Source organism: Apium graveolens, unplaced genomic scaffold (genome assembly GCF_009905375.1).
Source record: "Apium graveolens cultivar Ventura unplaced genomic scaffold, ASM990537v1 ctg1728, whole genome shotgun sequence".
In the NCBI taxonomy this organism is placed as follows: Eukaryota; Viridiplantae; Streptophyta; class Magnoliopsida; order Apiales; family Apiaceae; genus Apium; species Apium graveolens.
Window position 1 is genome coordinate 10873 of NW_027417369.1, and position 17815 is coordinate 28687.

Here is a 17815-nt window from a genome sequence, read left to right on the forward strand (position 1 = left end):
ATTTTATATTAATATTAAATTTAATATATATTAATATTCAATTAACACAACATACACGACACGAAATGAAAGAACACTAACACGAATGTACACGAATGCTAAACATGTCGGTTTTGTGTTTGACATTCAAGTACACAAAAATACACGACACGAAACTATATGACACAAACGAATTGTCAGGTCTTGTTTTAAGCTAGTATCAATAATAAAGGATAGATCATATGTGTAACGTGTACAGATGCAGCGCAACAAAACGCGGAAGCGCCGGGCATATAGAAAATGACCAAACAAGCAACGAAACGACATGATAAACAAACAAGTAAACTAGAGTCCACCGTGCACCCTCGTCTTATATATAGACACACACACTCATCTTTTATATCTATAGTTTTGACACGCTTCTCATTCAATAAGAATCATTACAACCTGCTCGCCTACTTCTGTTTTGCTCCTGTCAACTCCACTTTCTGTTCTGTAAGAAATTCTCCTGTTCTGTCTTTGTTTTTATTTATTTATTTATTTATTTACATTTTTTTATATTAATGTTTTCTGTTTTCATATGAAGCATCCGCAGATCTGTTAATCTAGTGTTTTATATCTACGTTTCATTTCAGATTTTAGATTTTGAATCTGTAGTTAAAAATGTTTCGTATTTTTGTGATGTGTGATCTATTTAATTTTATAGATCGATCGCTTTTGTGTTTGTTAATTATTGAATGGTTGTTGCAGCTACCAGTTTTTAGCAGTCATAATAATGTACAAAAATGTGTGTCGTGACTCGTGTGTTTGAAAATGTGTATGATGTAGGGATCGCTGCGGTTTAAATTATTTGGACAAATTTGTTAGCTGAGGTTTCTTTCGTCTATTAGCTGTTTGTGTGATCATCGTCGTGTTTAATTATAGGCTTTTATCGTGTTTAATCATAAGCTTTTTAGGAACTATGATAGCAGCGCACATTGTGCTTTAGGCTATATTAGTAGGCCAAGGCTATGTTTATTTACGGGATTATAATTTCCGTAGTACAATTAGCTTCTTTAATGTGACTGTGATGGACTGTCATATTATTTTATCATGGTATGAACTGAATTTTAATAATTTTTGAGCTCATTTTAAGGACTATAGTACCTAAAGAGAGGGTGGTTATGAATACTTTTCCCCAAAATGAGCTACAAAGTGATGGAAACTTGTTGATGGGATTGTATAAAGGTATCAGGTTTGGTAAATTGAGTACAAGTTATAAAGTGTAAAGATTACTGTCCTTGCAAACGGAGATAGCCTTTATCCCGGTGTGAAAGCTGTTGAAAAAACTTAGAGAAGAAAAAGACACCTACATTTTGCAGAGAACTTGTACTGCTTTTTTTTACTTACTTTTATTCTTCTTCAAAAACTCAAGGTAAACTAGCCATTATATAGGCTTTACAAACATATTAAAACTAACTATTACTAAAACTAACCACTACTAATTAATGGGTAAATTACATGTCCATAATTTACTCCATAACTCCACTACTCCACTACCCCACTACTAAACAATTCTAAATTAATATTTTTCTCTAATAATTAATCTATTGCTAAATATCTAATAATTAAATAAACAAATAATTAATAACTAAATTTAAGATTATTCCAACATTCACCCCATAATCTTAAATTTACGAAGCACTTTCTCTTCACCTGTGATGCACTTCTCATCACCATCAATTTTGATGCACTATCTCATCAAAAACACTTTGGAGCACTTTCTCTCCAAAAACACTTTGGAGCACATTCTCTCCACAACTCTAAAATAAAATTTCTTTCATTGCCTCTTGAGCCATGATATCTTTCTCATTATTTCCCCCGCTCATGTTCCTCCTTCATTTTTATTCTTGCTTCTCTTTCCTTTTCCACGTACCATTTCATCTTGATATTTCACTAAATATATATGGAGAAATTTTTAATACCATTTGAAATCTCAGATAAATACTTAATATATATATATATAAATGTATGTATTTTTATAAGAGTCTCACAAGCCTTATAACATATAGCTCTGATGCCATGTTGAAAAAACTTGGAGAAGAAAAAGACACCTACATTTTGCAGAGAACTTGTACTGCTTTTTTTTACTTACTTTTATTCTTCTTCAAAAACTCAAGGTAAACTAGCCATTATATAGGCTTTACAAACATATTAAAACTAACTATTACTAAAACTAACCACTACTAATTAATGGGTAAATTACATGTCCATAATTTACTCCATAACTCCACTACTCCACTACCCCACTACTAAACAATTCTAAATTAATATTTTTCTCTAATAATTAATCTATTGCTAAATATCTAATAATTAAATAAACAAATAATTAATAACTAAATTTAAGATTATTCCAACAAAAGCTAGAGCATTTCCCTCTTGATCCCGAGCTGGAGCTGTCTCACATCTTTTATAATTGGATGGAATCTCTCGTAAAGAGTTTTGCATATCGAAGTGTGGCTATGAACTTCACCGAGTCTAGGCACTAAGGCATAGGGTATACTTGAGCTGGTGTAATAGTCACTAAACCAATTATGTACAAGGGCTATAGTCTATAGCCTATAAGCCTATGACTTTGTTTTGTTTTATTGTTCTAAGGAAGAGTTCCACCTGACATTATAACCTTTATGTAGGATATGATTGGAATTTAAGAAAATACTGCGTGTAGGAAGATGTTCAATTGTAGAAGAATGGGTCAATAATTTGATTGAATTCTATGCACATTTCTAGTTAGCCTGTTATGATCTTTACTAGTTGAAATATAATTGTTATTGTAGCATGGAACCATTGGATCAACCCAGGCCCTTGGTTTCAGTTTTATATAAGAATATGCGATATGCATGCTTAACCCTCTAACTCTAGCTAACGTGTTCACACTTCTAATCTTAAATTGTAGCTGGAGCAGCTAATCTTAAATTGTAGCTGGAGCAGATTCGTTATAAAGCAATGGTTCTAGACAGCAAAATAACTTCTCCTCATAGAAGGCAAAATTCATTTAATTCTCCATCTTTCAGGAAGTCATACACACGGGGGGATGAATTAGGCAGCTTCTCAACACTCCTCAACCGGCACCGCTTCCTCCTAGTAGCTCTTGTCCTTCTGACCTTTCTCTGCACTGTTTATCTCTATTTTGCTGTCACCTTTGGGTCCAATGACTCGTGCTCCAGCCTGAGTGGTGCTCAAAAGTCATTGTGTCATATTAAGCAGGCTAAAGAATCCATCTCTAAAGGAAAACTGAAGTTTTTTTAGTAGCAAATGCCTATGCAGCTGGAGGTTGATTGCTTAATATAACCTGTTGATCCTGTTGTCAACCAGCTCTTCTGATAATGTATTATTTATACATGAACAATGGGTCAAATGTTGTTATACAAATATGTAACTACCCCAATTAATTCTTGTTCTTAATTTTATTCTTATTCGGGAGTTAGGATAGTTTGTGAGACGAAATGTATTTCTTTGCCGAGGATGATGATAATGTGAATCTGTGAAATCTCCGCAGTATCGTTGGCTCACCGCAGTTCATTTTTTTGTAGTAGTACTTTTTCTTATGAATGATTCTTATCTTTCAGTATAATTTTTGAGTCTGTCTTTCAGTCTTTAGATGAAGGATCTATGGATAATTGTTCTCTTTTTGATACCTCTCATTCTCCTCTTAACCTCACCCTATCTTTTGTCTAAACACAGGACAAACAAAATTCCTTACTTGATATTGGAACAAATCATAAAATGGCCTGATTTTGTTTATAGTCTTTAAGAGAAGAGCTCCCTTTCGCGTTCACAAATTAACGAGCCATTCTTAGAAAAGGTAAAAATGAAATTAACGAGTCATTCTTAGAAAAGGTAAAAATGAAAATGGCAACACAAGTTATTTTACTAACTCGATTTTTAAAAATTTGGCGCAAAATAAGGTTACAATGAGAACCGTTAATTCTATATCTAAAACATGTAAACATATTATAGATGGTTTCAGATTTGATTCCCATAAACAACATGGTTACTAATATCAGAAAACGAAACTAATCATTTGAGTTATTGATTTATAATTTATCGTCGAATTTTAAAATTAAATAATTTATCATCAAATATTTTTGATTGATTTATCCAAGAAAAAATAATATTACATTCGTCCCCCTGAATTATTTACGTATTTTTTTCTCAGATTTGACACGTATTTTAAAACTATTATAAAGTATAGTTTTATAATTTACTTTTAGAATTTTCTTTTTATATAAATATTTAAATATTATATTATATTTTAAATAAAAATTCAAAATTATTTAGAAATAATGATTTACGGACGTTAAAATGCGTGTCGATTCGTCATACGATATAAAGAATCCGGTCACCGGAGGAGATATAGAAACTCTCTTTCTTCTCCTTCACCGCCATCCATCTGCTCATATACTCTCTCAATTAAATTCCACATCGACCTACAACAGATACATACACACATGTAAATGCACCATGAATCACTAAAAACTAATCATCACTCTAATCATCAATCAATGACTCTAAAACACAAACATCAATCCATGTCAGACCACCACAAGACTCACGATTACAAGCGTTCCGTTACGCAATTCATATTCACGCATCAAATCCTCCTCACTTTACTCTGGACCGTTGGATTTCTCCTGATTTTCATCTGGCAACGCTCAGCCGTTGATCGCGTCTTGGAGTATCGTCGGTGGGCCATACCTTCACGCCCTATTCCCAAACTAAGGCCGTTTGTCCTCGATTTGCGAGATTTTGGAGCCGTTGGTGATGGATTTACTTTGAATACGGCGTCGTTTGAGGCGGCGATTAAGGAGATTAAGAGGCGTGGAGGCGGTCAGCTTAATGTTCCGCCTGGCAATTGGCTTACTGCTCCGTTTAATCTCACGAGTCATATGACTCTTTTTTTAGCTCACAATTCTGTTATTCTCGGGGTCGATGTAAGTAACGAGCTCATCTAAAATCTTAAGCCGTTAGATAAACCGTAAACGTCAACTATATCTTATATTATATTCTAACGAGTACACTTGTCACATTTTCTATATTCGGATATTTTTAATGTGTTTGTAATTGTATGTGATTGTATAGTTGATGTTTAGCTCAAAATTGTGTTAGTCTCGGAGTCGCCTTGAGTATACTTGTCACATTTTCGATATTCGGATGTTTTTAATGTATTTATAATTGTGTGTGATTGTATGTTTGAGGTTGCAATTGGATTAAGTAGATCACGATGTGTAATGTGCTTAGTTTGTCGAATTGGAAGATATAAGCTAATAATGTATCCCAGCCTGTTAGCTTATCTGTCGAATTGGAAGAAATAAACCTATAATGTATCCTGGTCTGATAGCTTATTTGTCGTGAAGAAATAAACCTATAATGTGTCCCAGCCTGTAAGCTTATATGTTGGATTGGAAGAAATAATGTATAACGTATCCCGGCCTGTCACCTTTACTTAAATGTTGAACACTATCGAGTGATAACGAGACTTAGGTTCTACTTAAATCTTTAGCTCCTTGTTAAGTGATGCGCTAAGTGACGTCCTAGAGCTTCTTAATTTTGGTCATCAGTCCTGAGATTAATTTCTTTGTAACCGGTAATAATGGAAAATATATATGTTTGCGTGTCAATTTTCCAATCATATTGTTGCTGGAGTTTTGGTTTCCTGAGACAAGCATAATTGTTGATGGAATTAGACCTTGCCTAATTCTATGTCTTTTGATAAAGGATGAGAAGTACTGGACTTTGATGCCACCTTTGCCATCATATGGATATGGTAGAGAATATCCTGGACCTCGTTATGGAAGTCTAATTCATGGTCAGAATCTAAATGATGTTGTCATCACAGGTCAGCTTATGCAAATCTTTATATTTCTTTTTCTTTTTTAAATTAAGTCATGGCTTGATTGGAAAGGTGAGACCTAGGGCTTTGGCAATATTAAAGTCTGATTGTGTGAGGATATGTACTGCATTCATTTCAACTTCCTCAAGTGCATTATATTTGGATACTGATTTCTGTGCAGGATGAATATTATGTAATACGTGTGTGATGTTTCCTTATATTTTTTTAAGAATTGCAGCTTGTCAGATGGTTTATTATTTGATTTCCTTCAAAACATCTTGAGTAGGCATGACAATTATGGGAATGTAATCACTCAACAGGACATAATGGTACAATAAATGGACAAGGTCAAACATGGTGGAAGAAGCACCGTGAGAAGCTTCTAAAGCATACAAGAGGACCTCTTGTACAGATAATGTGGTCAAGCAACATTAAGATTACTGACATAACTTTGCGTGACTCTCCTTTCTGGACTGTCCATCCCTATGACTGCAAGAATGTTATCATCAGAAATGTGACCATTTTGACTCCATTGTCTGATGCCCCAAACACAGATGGAATAGATCCTGGTAAGTTTGCATCAAGATTTGGGACTATTGTATTTGTAACTCCTGCAGTTGTTTGTCATAAGAATATGTTTTACGTCCATTGTCATCCTCTTGTGAGGAAGTATGGATAAATCATATATGTAATGACATTTGCTAGTTCTGAAGTTGCTGAAAAGCCCCTCTGGATTCTGCATAGTTATTAGTCATGCAGAAATACCATCTCCTAGCTGTTCATTGTGTGCTTTTAGTTGTATCTGAATGAAGTCCGTATGTGTTCTATGCAGATTCATGTGAGAATCTGGTAATAGAGGACAGCTATATAAGTGTGGGGGATGATGGAATTGCAATAAAGAGCGGTTGGGATCAGTATGGAATTGCGTATGGCCAGCCTTCTACCAACATTCTTATTCGGAACGTCACTGCACGCTCTACGGTGAGGTGAGAATGTCATCAAATTTGGGTTTAAACCAGCCACTGCATAATTTCTTTTTCTTTTCATAGCTTTTGAATATAGATATATTTATTTTTCTGAGAAAAATCTTGAGAGTGGATAGCAATCGTACAATATACTGTTAAGACCCTGCAGAGAACGTATATAATATATGTGTATATGTATATAGAGAATGTGGAATCTGGAATCCAGGAACTTGTATTAATAAGCAAATATTATGTAACATAGGTGATATTCGAGAGATCACCCGCTCTCCTCACACATCCTTTCAATCTAAATTTCTTGATGCCTTAAACATGCAGGCTACCCTTCTATATATAGTCTACAATCAACCCAATCCCTGCCCAAGATTGTAGCTGAAACTTTATTAAGCCCAAAAAATCCTCCTTCCAGCTCTGTAATTAAATGGACAGTGAATTACTCCATAAATCTCTCCTATCCCACCAAATATTCCAAGAATAATTCCTCATTTCCAGATTTAGTAAATAATTATTATTTCTTACGTCTAACGTAAGTAAAATTAATCGGGGGCCTAACATTACCCGCCACCCAAACTCGAACCTTGTCCTCAAGGTTGAATTGAGGAAATTGTGCTGAGATGACTTCAAATTGCTCCCAGGAATCTTCAAAAACTGGCAATCCCTTCCATCGAATAAGAACTTCTGTACCTCCTTGTCCGGCCTGAGCGGATGAACGAACACTAAGCACTTCTAATGGTTCTACCAGTAACTCCATATCAGGAGAAATGTTACCAGGAATAGTTGAAAAAGATGTGTGTTTGCCGACTGCTTTCTTCAGCTGGGAGACGTGAAAAACATCGTGAATCTTGGACGTTGAAGGTAACTTGAGTCGGTAAGCCACCTGACCAATTTGCTGAAGTATCTCGAAAGGACCATAAAATCTGGGTGCCAACTTTTCATTGGGTCTGCGAGCAAGAGACTGTTGTCGATAAGGTTGCAACTTGACATAAACCAGGTCCCCGAGTGCAAAAGAGACATCACGGCGTTTAGCATCTGTAACTTGCTTCATTTTTTGCTGAGCGCGAAGCAAGTGAGCCTTCAATTCTGCTAGTATTGCATCACGTTGGCGCAATTGTTTGTCAACTTCCATATTTGCCGCAGAGCCTAACTCATACGGAACCAAAGGAGGAGGGTCACGACCATAAAGAGCCTTAAACGGTGACATACCAGCAGATGTGTGGAAAGAAGTGTTGTAGCTATACTCAGCCCAAGGTAACCATGTCCACCAGCGAGAGGGTTTATCCATAGAAAAGCATCGCAAATATGTTTCTAAACCCTTATTTACAATTTCAGATTGACCATCCGTTTGTGGGTGGTAAGCAGAACTACGACGCAGTTCAGATCCTTGCAAAGTAAACAACTCACGCCAGAAAAGGCTCATGAAAATTTTATCTCTATCTGAAATAATGCTACGAGGCACACCATGTAAGCGGACTATTTCACGAACAAATATAGTGGCTACTGAAGGTGCTGAAACAGGGTGCTTTAGCGGAATGAAATGAGAATATTTTGTTAATCGATCCACCACCACTAATATAGAATCATATCCTTGAGATTTAGGCAATCCCTCAATAAAATCCATAGTAATATCTTCCCATACCTGATTTGGAATCGGTAACGGCTGTAGAAGGCCAGCCGGAGACATAGCTTCATGCTTGCTACGTTGGCAAATGTCACAGGCAACCACAAAATTCTGGACGGAACGTTTAATTCCCTTCCAGTGAAATTCTGCAGACAAGCGTTGATAAGTGCGACGAATCCCAGCATGTCCCCCAACCACCCCACAATGATATTCCTGAAGTAATAAAGGGATATAAGGAGATTCGGATGGTAAAACTAGCTTACCGTTGTATCGTAAATGACCTCCAACTAAAGAATATGCAGGATATAGCTTTGGGTCTTTTTGTACGCATTGCTTAATATTGGAGAGAAAGGGGTCATCAGCAACTTGCTCCGGAAGCTTAGAAAAATCCAGAATGATTGCAACTGAGAGAGCTGCCAATGAAATCTCTTCCGGCATTCTTGAAAGGGCATCTGCGGCATTGTTGGTTTTCCCAGGTTTGTACTGAATTTCAAAATCATAACTCATTAGCTTCAACAGCCATTTCTGATGCTCACCATCAACCACTCGTTGGTCGAGTAAAAATTTCAAGCTACGTTGATCAGTGCGCACTATGAAACGTCGACCAATAAGGTAAGGGCGCCACTTCTTGATGGCGAAAACAATTGCCATCAACTCTCTTTCATAAACTGATTTGATGCGCGCATTCGAGCTAAGTTTGTGGCTGTAAAAAGCAATAGGACGGCTTTCTTGCATAAGAACAGCCCCTAAACCAAAACCTGATGCATCAGTTTCGATCACAAATTTCTTAGAGAAATCGGGTAATGCAAGCACCGGTAAGTTAATCATGGCCTCCTTAAGCTGTTGAAAAGCTAATGTGGCTTCTTCGTTCCAGCTAAATGAATCCTTTTTGAGCTGTTGAGTCAAAGGCCAAACAATTTTACTGTAATCTTTCACAAAACGACGATAGTACCCTGTCAAACCGAGGAACCCCCGCAATGCTCGAAGTGTTTTGGGTTGTGGCCAGTCCACCATGGCCTGAACTTTGGAAGGATCTGCAGAGACACCTGTTCCGTCGATGACATGCCCGAGATACTCAACTCTTGTTTGTGCAAAAACACACTTCTTTGAATTGGCATAAAGTTTATGAGCACGCAAGGCTGAAAAAACACACTGTAAATGGTATAAGTGAGTCTCTACTGTTGGGCTGTAAACAAGGATATCGTCGAAGAAAACCAGAACAAATTTTCGGAGATATTCACGAAAAACCTCGTTCATTAAGGACTGGAAAGTGGAGGGGCCATTTGTAACACCAAACGGCATTACGAGGAACTCGTAATGTCCTTCGTGAGTACGGAAGGCAGTCTTGGGAATATCCTCGGCTCGAACACGTATTTGGTGATACCCCGACTTAAGATCTATCTTGCTAAATACTGTAGCCCCATGTAGCTCATCTAATAATTCTTCAATGACTGGTATAGGAAATTTGTCTGGTATAGTAGCTTGATTTAGGGCCCTATAATCCACGCAGAAGCGCCAACTACCATCTTTCTTTCGAACCAGCAAAACCGGACTTGAAAAAGGACTTACACTTGGCTGAATGATACCAGCAGCCAACATTTCTGCCACCAAGCGTTCTATCTCATTTTTTTGAATCTGGGGATATCGATAAGGACGAACTGAGATGGGTGCCGTGCCATCTTTAAGAACAATAGCATGATCCCTTTTTCTGCTTGGAGGTAGGCCTAACGGCATCTCAAAAATATCGTTGAACTCCTTAATTAGACTAGAAACTGCAGTAGAAATTGGGGTTGATGGAATAGAGACCTTGTCAGTTGCATCTTTATGAGTAATTTGCCCAAGTTCTAAGAGAATACCTTGGCCACCATGTTGCACAGTCCGCACCATAGCACGCAGTGAAACTTGAGCTTTACATAAGGCAGGATCACCACGCAATTGTACTCTCACCCCACCAATCGAAAATTTCATAGTTGAAGTAGCCCAATTCATGTGCGATTCACCCAAGGATGCCAGCCACTGGTACCCTAATATTACCTCTGAATTTCCTAGCTGAAGTGGGAAAAAATCAGCAAAAACATCAAATTCAGGAAGATGTAAACATACTTGCCGACATATTCCAGCAGACTTGATTTCATCTCCAGTCCCCAAGGAGACTCCAAAGTCTTTAGTATGCGATAAAGGTAGCTCTAATTCAGTCACCAATGACGAAGAAATGAAATTGTGTGATGCTCCAGAATCAATGAGAACAATAACTTCTCGCTTACTAATCCGACCACGAACCTTCATGGTGTAAGGAGCAGAAAGTCCTACCAACGACGAGAGTGAAAGCTCCATAGACGAAGGGTCAATCTCAGTAGCTAAATTCGTCGTGTTATCTTCTTCATGCTCTTGGAATTCGTTGACAACCAGTTCATCTTCATTTACCCATAGAACCTGTAATTCCCTGTTCTTGCAGCGATGTCCGGGCCCAAATTTTTCATCACAACGAAAACAAAGACCTTTTGCTCTCTTGTCTTGCATTTCTGCTTCAGTTAAACGTCGAAACTTTGAAACAGTTGTTGTCTTGGCAGAAGGAGGGGCAGATGTAGTGGAGGGAGGCCCAACGGAAAATGGTCGAACAACATTTCGAGAAAAATTAGTCCCTGTTGGATTAGAAGGTTTCTGGACAGCCTGTCCCTTAGAAAGAATTGATCCACCTTGGAAATGTCGTATGGCTGCATTTTTATCCTCAATTTGTTGGGCAGTGCGCATCATCTTGGACAACGTCAAGGGTTCCATTAGCCTCAATTCAGCCCTTATCTCAGGTTGAAGCCCTTTTCTGAAAACGCTTTCCAACACCGACTCTGGTAATTCTTTTAAAGGGGCCGAAAGTACCTCAAATTGGCGATGATATTCATGTACGGTTGTGGTTTGTTGAAGAGAGAACAATTGGTCATGAAGAGCACCCACTTGTGTAAGTTGGAACCGCTCCAACAATTGTAATTTGAATTCCTCCCAGCTGCGAAAAGGACGGCGACCTTCCTCATAATAGTACCATGATAAAGCATCACCTTCTAAACACACCACTGCAGATCGGAGCTTCTCTGCAGATGACATGTTATTAAGCTCAAAATATCGTTCTGCACGAAACAGCCAACCTTCAGGATTCTCTCCTTCAAACACAGGCAATTCTAGTCGTCGTGGTAGTGATTCCAGCATAGCTCCTGATTGATTTGGATGTTGCTGCGAATTCTCAGTAACAAGCGTAGATCGTGCAGTAGTCTCAGGACTATAGCTGTCTATTTTTGTAAGTATGGCAACCATACTTTCTTTGAGAAAAGGAATGTCATTTTGAAGTTTTTCCATATCCCACTTCTGAAATTCCGCTTGCATTGCTTCAATTCTTTTCTCCAACTCGTCAACTCGATTTTCAACTTGTTTCGCACCCGCCATTGCCCCAAGATCGGAGAAGCTCTGATACCAATGTTAAGACCCTGCAGAGAACGTATATAATATATGTGTATATGTATATAGAGAATGTGGAATCTGGAATCCAGGAACTTGTATTAATAAGCAAATATTATGTAACATAGGTGATATTCGAGAGATCACCCGCTCTCCTCACACATCCTTTCAATCTAAATTTCTTGATGCCTTAAACATGCAGGCTACCCTTCTATATATAGTCTACAATCAACCCAATCCCTGCCCAAGATTGTAGCTGAAACTTTATTAAGCCCAAAAAATCCTCCTTCCAGCTCTGTAATTAAATGGACAGTGAATTACTCCATAAATCTCTCCTATCCCACCAAATATTCCAAGAATAATTCCTCATTTCCAGATTTAGTAAATAATTATTATTTCTTACGTCTAACGTAAGTAAAATTAATCGGGGGCCTAACATATACATGTGCTGATATACTTCTTCAGTTTATACTGGAACTAAGTGAAGTCTCTTTTGAGTTCCAGATATGGCAGGCAAAGTCCCTTGGGTTTACAATTATCATTTCATTATTCTAATAAAGAAAAAATCCCTTCACTTTGGGTCTACATGAGGCAATACTTATATAAAAACTCAGTTACTTTTGTAATTTATTTTTGTGTTAATATCACGGTGTTTCATATATTCTAATGAAATCCATATGCATCTTAACAGTGCTGGAGTATCCATAGGTAGTGAAATGTCCGGCGGGGTTTCAAATATAACAGTTGAGAATCTCCTTGTATGGAATTCAAAAAGGGCTGTTCGGATTAAGACTGCCCCTGGTAGAGGTGGATATGTTAAAAATATAACTTTCCGTAACATAACATTAGATAATGTCAGGGTGGGAATCGTGATAAAAACCGACTACAACGAACACGCGGATGAAGGCTATGATCGAAATGCACTTCCAGTGATTGACAACATAAGTTTTAGTGGAATTCGAGGCCAGGGTGTTCGTGTGCCGGTCCGCATTTATGGTAGTCGAGAAATTCCTGTGAGTAATGTCACTTTCAAGGACCTATTAGTCGGAATATCGTACAAAAAGAAACACATCTTTCAGTGTTCTTTTGTTCAAGGTCGTGTAATTGGAAAAATCTTTCCTTCCCCTTGCGAGAATCTTGATATTTATGATGACGAGGGGAGGCTTGTTAAGCAGGCAACATCTGATAATAGTGTTGATGCAGATTATGATGCTTGACAGATGAACTTCAGATATGAATTCTGTGGTTATTTTCTTCAGCTCAATCCAACTGTGTCAGAGGTTTGGCATCTGAAGAGGAAGATTGTAAGTTGCTGATCATGATATATCTAATCAGAGGAAGTCCTTTGGGTTGGACTCTTCTTCGGGAATATGTTTCTTTATAACAAGAGGTTGTGAATGTAATGTATGATCATCTGACGACAGCTTCCGCGTATGAGAATTTGTCATGTAGATTCAACCTCATAGTTGTGATTCCTCGAGTTTCAAATTGTGGTTTTCATTCTGCAAACTTTTCAATTGATGACGGAGTGATACTTTTTGCTCCTTTTCTAGTGTTGCAGCAGGGAGGGTCTTCAACTTGCCATTTTGAAGTCAGTATAAGGCAGTATAAATTGTTTTGGCAAGTCTAAGGTTATGGAAGAGTGCTGAGATGAAATTTTCTTTACTGTTTAGCCAGATGAAAAGAAGACTGTGGCCAAAATCTCAGAATTTTGCAGTTATTATATAGATGTATAAATCATTCCATGTGATATGGTGAGATTACTTTTGAATTATAACTTGCAGGATATCGGAACCCTTCAGCTTTTGTTTACAGTGATGCAAGTATAATAATAGATTGCATCATGAACTAGTAAAATGTGTGAGAATAATCTATTGATCTTTGATCAATTTACCTTCAGTTATCTAGCTGGTTCAAATAATCAAATAAATGTCACCCATGGAGCCATGGATGAGTTAAATTTTGAGAATCGGGTGTAAAATACAAGGTTACAATTGATTTTTTTTTGTTTAATCTTTTGAACTTGTAAATTAGCCTTTAAAAGTTGCAGCCTGCAGAATATATGCACTGCAAGCCAAATTTTAAGGTACATTTTTGGGTTAAATATAAGCATTTTATCTGGCCATCTGCATGTATTTGGAATCAGTATGCGTTTTCATAAAATATAACAAATAGCCAGTAAATATAACAACAGTCAACATAACTTCGCACTGCAAGTACGGTTAACTCTCTTTAAAGTAATAGGGAAATAATATTTTAGCGAGTTTATTACTTTATCGAGAGTAAAAATACACTGTGTCCGTTATGTTGGGACCAGAAAAAAATATTATTTTAACGAGGTTATTACTTAATCGAGGTTCAACTGTATCAATTTAGAATTCTAAGAATTCACAACTTGGATATAAAAACATGTCAAAGTACAAAATGGGGATAGTAATCGAGCTGCTCCATCACATGTAGGCGCTGCAAGATTAACTTAACTTCAAGTGCTGTAACTATAATGTTGACGCGCTATTGATTCTTAGTAAACAGCCCCTTATTACTTCTAATGCATTTACAAATCTCAATCTTGAACAACATTTAGTTCTTTGAGCCAAGCTGTATGAAGTGGACATGGGTCAGGTTTCCCAGCTGCAATTGCTTTCTTAGAGAGCGCGTAGAACCAACCATTCCTCCATTTGAACTGCAATAGAACCGGGGCTTATAGATAGAGGAAAACAAGGTTATAAACCATATAAGCTCTCATGTGATTTAGGGCAATTACCTCTTTCACTGCTGTTGGAAAGTGGGCGACAGCACGTGAATAAGCACATAGTCTATCTTCCATGGCATCTTCAAATGTTATACTTTTCTCTGCTGCTGCCGCTGATGCTAGTTCACTGATGAGGCTAGAGACCTGCAGATATAACATAATTAAACTGCAAGCTATGTTACCCGGACTCGGGTATGAGTGTCGGACACGGGTTCGTATCCAAGTGTCGGACTCGGCAATATTCTGAAAAATTTACATGTTTTTGGCCTAAAATAAGTGTCCAGGTGTCCATACCAATGTCTGAGTGTCGAGTGTCCGACACGGGTACTCGAAGCAAAATGAAGAGTCTGGGTAACTAAGACTGCAAGTGTCAATTCTATTCACTAATGATGGCTAAAGACCTACAAATGTAGCACGATTAAGCAGCAAGTATACATCAATGACAGTCCATGTGAAATGTGTAAAAGTAATAATATATCTTCAAGATGGACAGTGGTACGGGAGTTAACGTTTCCTCGTCTAGACACACCAAGGGTTAAATGGATAAAGAATTAATCAACTATCTTAATTTCTCAGGACTCATGGGACAAAGGTCTAATTTAGTTGGAGGAAATTAAGTGCACTGAGAATGAAAATGGAATCTATTATTCCCTTACAGCCTTACCTCAGAGCGGAATTCTTTTTCCACAGCACCAACCGTAGCCCCAGGATGGCGAGCTCCAACAAGCATAAATGCTGAAATCCATATAAGCTTTTCCAACATTTGCTTTTGAAAGTCTGCCTTTTCAAGGACCTTGAAGATGAATAGAAGTCATTTTTTGTGATTAATCATGCAGTATGCAACTGTTCGCAGAAGCTAAATTTCTAATAACCAAAGTAACTCAACAGATTTTAACTGCAAATATCCCATCTAGACTTGTTTTAATGACATAAATCCAAACCAAACCAACACAAGATACAGTTAATATATCATTTACCTTGCAAGAAAGACCTCCAGCTTGCAACCTTGCAGCCACAGCAGATGCCCACTTTCCATAAGCAGCCGTTAGTCCCTCAGGGTTGGTATCAGTTTTCCCATCAATTGGAGGTTCACCAAGTTTTGAAACTGCAAAATACGCCAAAACTTGGCCTGCATCACCTAGACCTTTACTCTCAAACCACGGTTCCATCATTCCGTTCTGGAAAAAGACCAAATCTGCTAGATTGTTAAGATCCATCACAACATATGCCAACTCAACAACAAGAATTCCATCAAACTATCTATAATTTCAACAGCATTGACCAAGTTAATCACGACAAAAACCATAGTTCACACTTCACATACTAACATCACAAAGCAGTGCATTTACAAACTCTAATTCATCACATCAAAGTCAGCATTAGGTCTAAACAAACATTACACACAATTACGGTCAGCATCAAGTTATTACATCTAAATAAAGTAGAACCTCCATAAACGAAAAAGTAATAAACTCAACAAAATATCAAATGATTAATAATTCCCCATTCAACATAATAGCGACAGGGTATTTAAATCTCCATAAATGAACGACCTCATCAAAATATCAAATGAATAATTTTGTTATTCATTCCGCTTCGATAGATTAACAACACCGTATTTTTAATCTCGATAAATGAATAAAATCCTCCTGTTAATTGACAATAGTAAATGTACCATTCCAACTAAGGTAAATGATAGTAATACAGTAGAACCTCCATAAATGAATATTTTTTCCGTTCAACATAACAATGACAATGTATTTTTAATCTCAATAAATGAATATTTTTTTCCCGGTTCAACTTCAACATAATAATGACGGTGTATTTTTAATCTCGATAAATGAATAAAATCCTCCGGTTAAATGATAATAGTAAATGTACCATTCCAACTACGGTAAATGATAGTAACACAGTAGAACGTGATAAATGAACTAACATAAAAATGCCGGTATATTTTTACTCTCGATAAATGAATTTTTTTTTCCGGTTCAGCATAACAGTGACATTATATTTTTAATCTCGATAAATGAATAAAATTCTCCTGGGCAAAACAAATGTACCGTTCCAACGGGACTTAGGAGTGGAATCAAGAACAGCATCAAGATCATCATTTCTAGTACAAACCAAAATAGGCCCTTCAAAATCAAGAGGCACAGCTTCACCTCTTTTAACCAACAAATCATCCCCACTTCCCATATCTTGTAAAGCTCTCCCTACTCTTCCTCCACCAACTATCACAGCGGGTCCCACCTTAGTAGCCATTGAAGTTGTGCTTGAAGATGATGATGGTGATGATAAAGCTCTGATTTTTAAAGAAACACTTGTTAATCTTGAAGTGGGCTTAGTGTAATAATGGTGTAAACGATAAGAAGAGCTAGAGATTGAGAGTGTTTTGGTCATTGTTGTGTTTGAGTGTTCTTGAGTTTGAAGCCATTTTTTTAATTTGTTTGTTTTGGAGAGTGTGAATATTGAGCCACTCGTTTGAGCTAGCCCTTTATCTTTTGTAGTCCAATCAAATTGTTCTTGAGATGGGTCGAGGGGAGTCGGGTCATGGCCCTGAAAGTCTTGGCCCAACACTCGTATTATAAACGAAAGTAACAAAGATTATAATGAACGTAAAAAAAGGTGTAAATAGATATAAGAGAAAAGTTTAATTGATTTTTAGCAGTGTTGTAAAAACCCGGAATCAGACAATAATGGTAGAGTTAATGATTTAGGATTAATTGAAAATCAGAGATTAATCGGAGTAAAAATCATATGTATTATAATATTGATTTATATTAAATTACATTATTATGATTATATTAGTTATTTATTTATTAACAAATACATATTTATTATATCATAATTTCTATGATTGATTATTTATATTTAAATGAATATAGTATTTTAATTTAAATAAATAATTACATATATTGCGATAAAGAAAAAATTCTAAGAAATAATCGGATTTCAAAAATCGAATCGGTCTTATAGCTTGTATGGAATTAATCAAGATTTATTAATCAGTTAAATCGAATACATATAACATCATACATTTATAATATAATTACAAAAAAGTCCGGAAAAATGGATTCAAAACAGATAATCATAATATATAACAAAAGAAAATGTCCCAAAACCCCAACATTTGCGATATTTACCGATTTAAGGCATATTTTAAGAAT

The 17815-nt window shown here is 36.8% G+C and overlaps 3 protein-coding genes across 4 annotated transcripts; 2 read left to right on the forward strand and 1 right to left on the reverse strand.

Moving 5' to 3' along the window:
- Positions 1-250: 250 nt before the first annotated feature.
- LOC141700064 (uncharacterized) lies at positions 251-3586 on the forward strand. Its single transcript, XM_074503836.1, has 2 exons — positions 251-474; positions 2941-3586. The coding sequence occupies exons 1-2, from the start codon at positions 280-282 to the stop codon at positions 3265-3267; spliced, it is 522 nt and encodes a 173-aa protein (XP_074359937.1). The 5' UTR covers positions 251-279; the 3' UTR covers positions 3268-3586.
- A 779-nt stretch (positions 3587-4365) lies between these two features.
- LOC141700067 (putative polygalacturonase) lies at positions 4366-13865 on the forward strand. Its single transcript, XM_074503839.1, has 5 exons — positions 4366-4952; positions 5737-5857; positions 6172-6420; positions 6684-6837; positions 12588-13865. The coding sequence occupies exons 1-5, from the start codon at positions 4476-4478 to the stop codon at positions 13111-13113; spliced, it is 1527 nt and encodes a 508-aa protein (XP_074359940.1). The 5' UTR covers positions 4366-4475; the 3' UTR covers positions 13114-13865.
- A 371-nt stretch (positions 13866-14236) lies between these two features.
- LOC141700065 (uncharacterized) lies at positions 14237-17109 on the reverse strand. 2 transcript variants are annotated; one of them, XM_074503837.1, is made up of 5 exons: positions 16709-17109; positions 15626-15843; positions 15313-15441; positions 14661-14792; positions 14237-14579 (listed from the first exon to the last, which is right to left on the reverse strand). In XM_074503837.1, the coding sequence occupies exons 1-5, from the start codon at positions 17046-17048 to the stop codon at positions 14460-14462; spliced, it is 939 nt and encodes a 312-aa protein (XP_074359938.1). In that variant the 5' UTR covers positions 17049-17109; the 3' UTR covers positions 14237-14459. The 2 variants fall into 2 exon arrangements, with proteins under 2 accessions (XP_074359938.1, XP_074359939.1); XM_074503838.1 differs by having other exon boundaries at positions 15626-15826; positions 16709-16841.
- Positions 17110-17815: the final 706 nt, after the last annotated feature.

Bases quoted from the DNA above. Each gene is read 5' to 3' on its own strand.
- LOC141700064 (XM_074503836.1), top strand. From the start codon at position 280: ATGACCAAACAAGCAACGAAACGACATGATAAACAAACAAGTAAACTA. The intron at 475-2,940 runs GTAAGAAATTCT...CTTAAATTGTAG, and splicing joins TCAACTCCACTTTCTGTTCT to CTGGAGCAGATTCGTTATAA.
- LOC141700065 (XM_074503837.1), bottom strand. From the start codon at position 17,048: ATGACCAAAACACTCTCAATCTCTAGCTCTTCTTATCGTTTACACCAT. The intron at 15,844-16,708 runs GTACATTTGTTT...ACAATCTAGCAG, and splicing joins TCCTAAGTCCCGTTGGAACG to ATTTGGTCTTTTTCCAGAAC. The intron at 14,793-15,312 runs GTAAGGCTGTAA...TTATATCTGCAG, and splicing joins AAAAAGAATTCCGCTCTGAG to GTCTCTAGCCTCATCAGTGA.
- LOC141700067 (XM_074503839.1), top strand. From the start codon at position 4,476: ATGCACCATGAATCACTAAAAACTAATCATCACTCTAATCATCAATCA. The intron at 6,421-6,683 runs GTAAGTTTGCAT...TGTTCTATGCAG, and splicing joins CACAGATGGAATAGATCCTG to ATTCATGTGAGAATCTGGTA. The intron at 6,838-12,587 runs GTGAGAATGTCA...GCATCTTAACAG, and splicing joins ACTGCACGCTCTACGGTGAG to TGCTGGAGTATCCATAGGTA.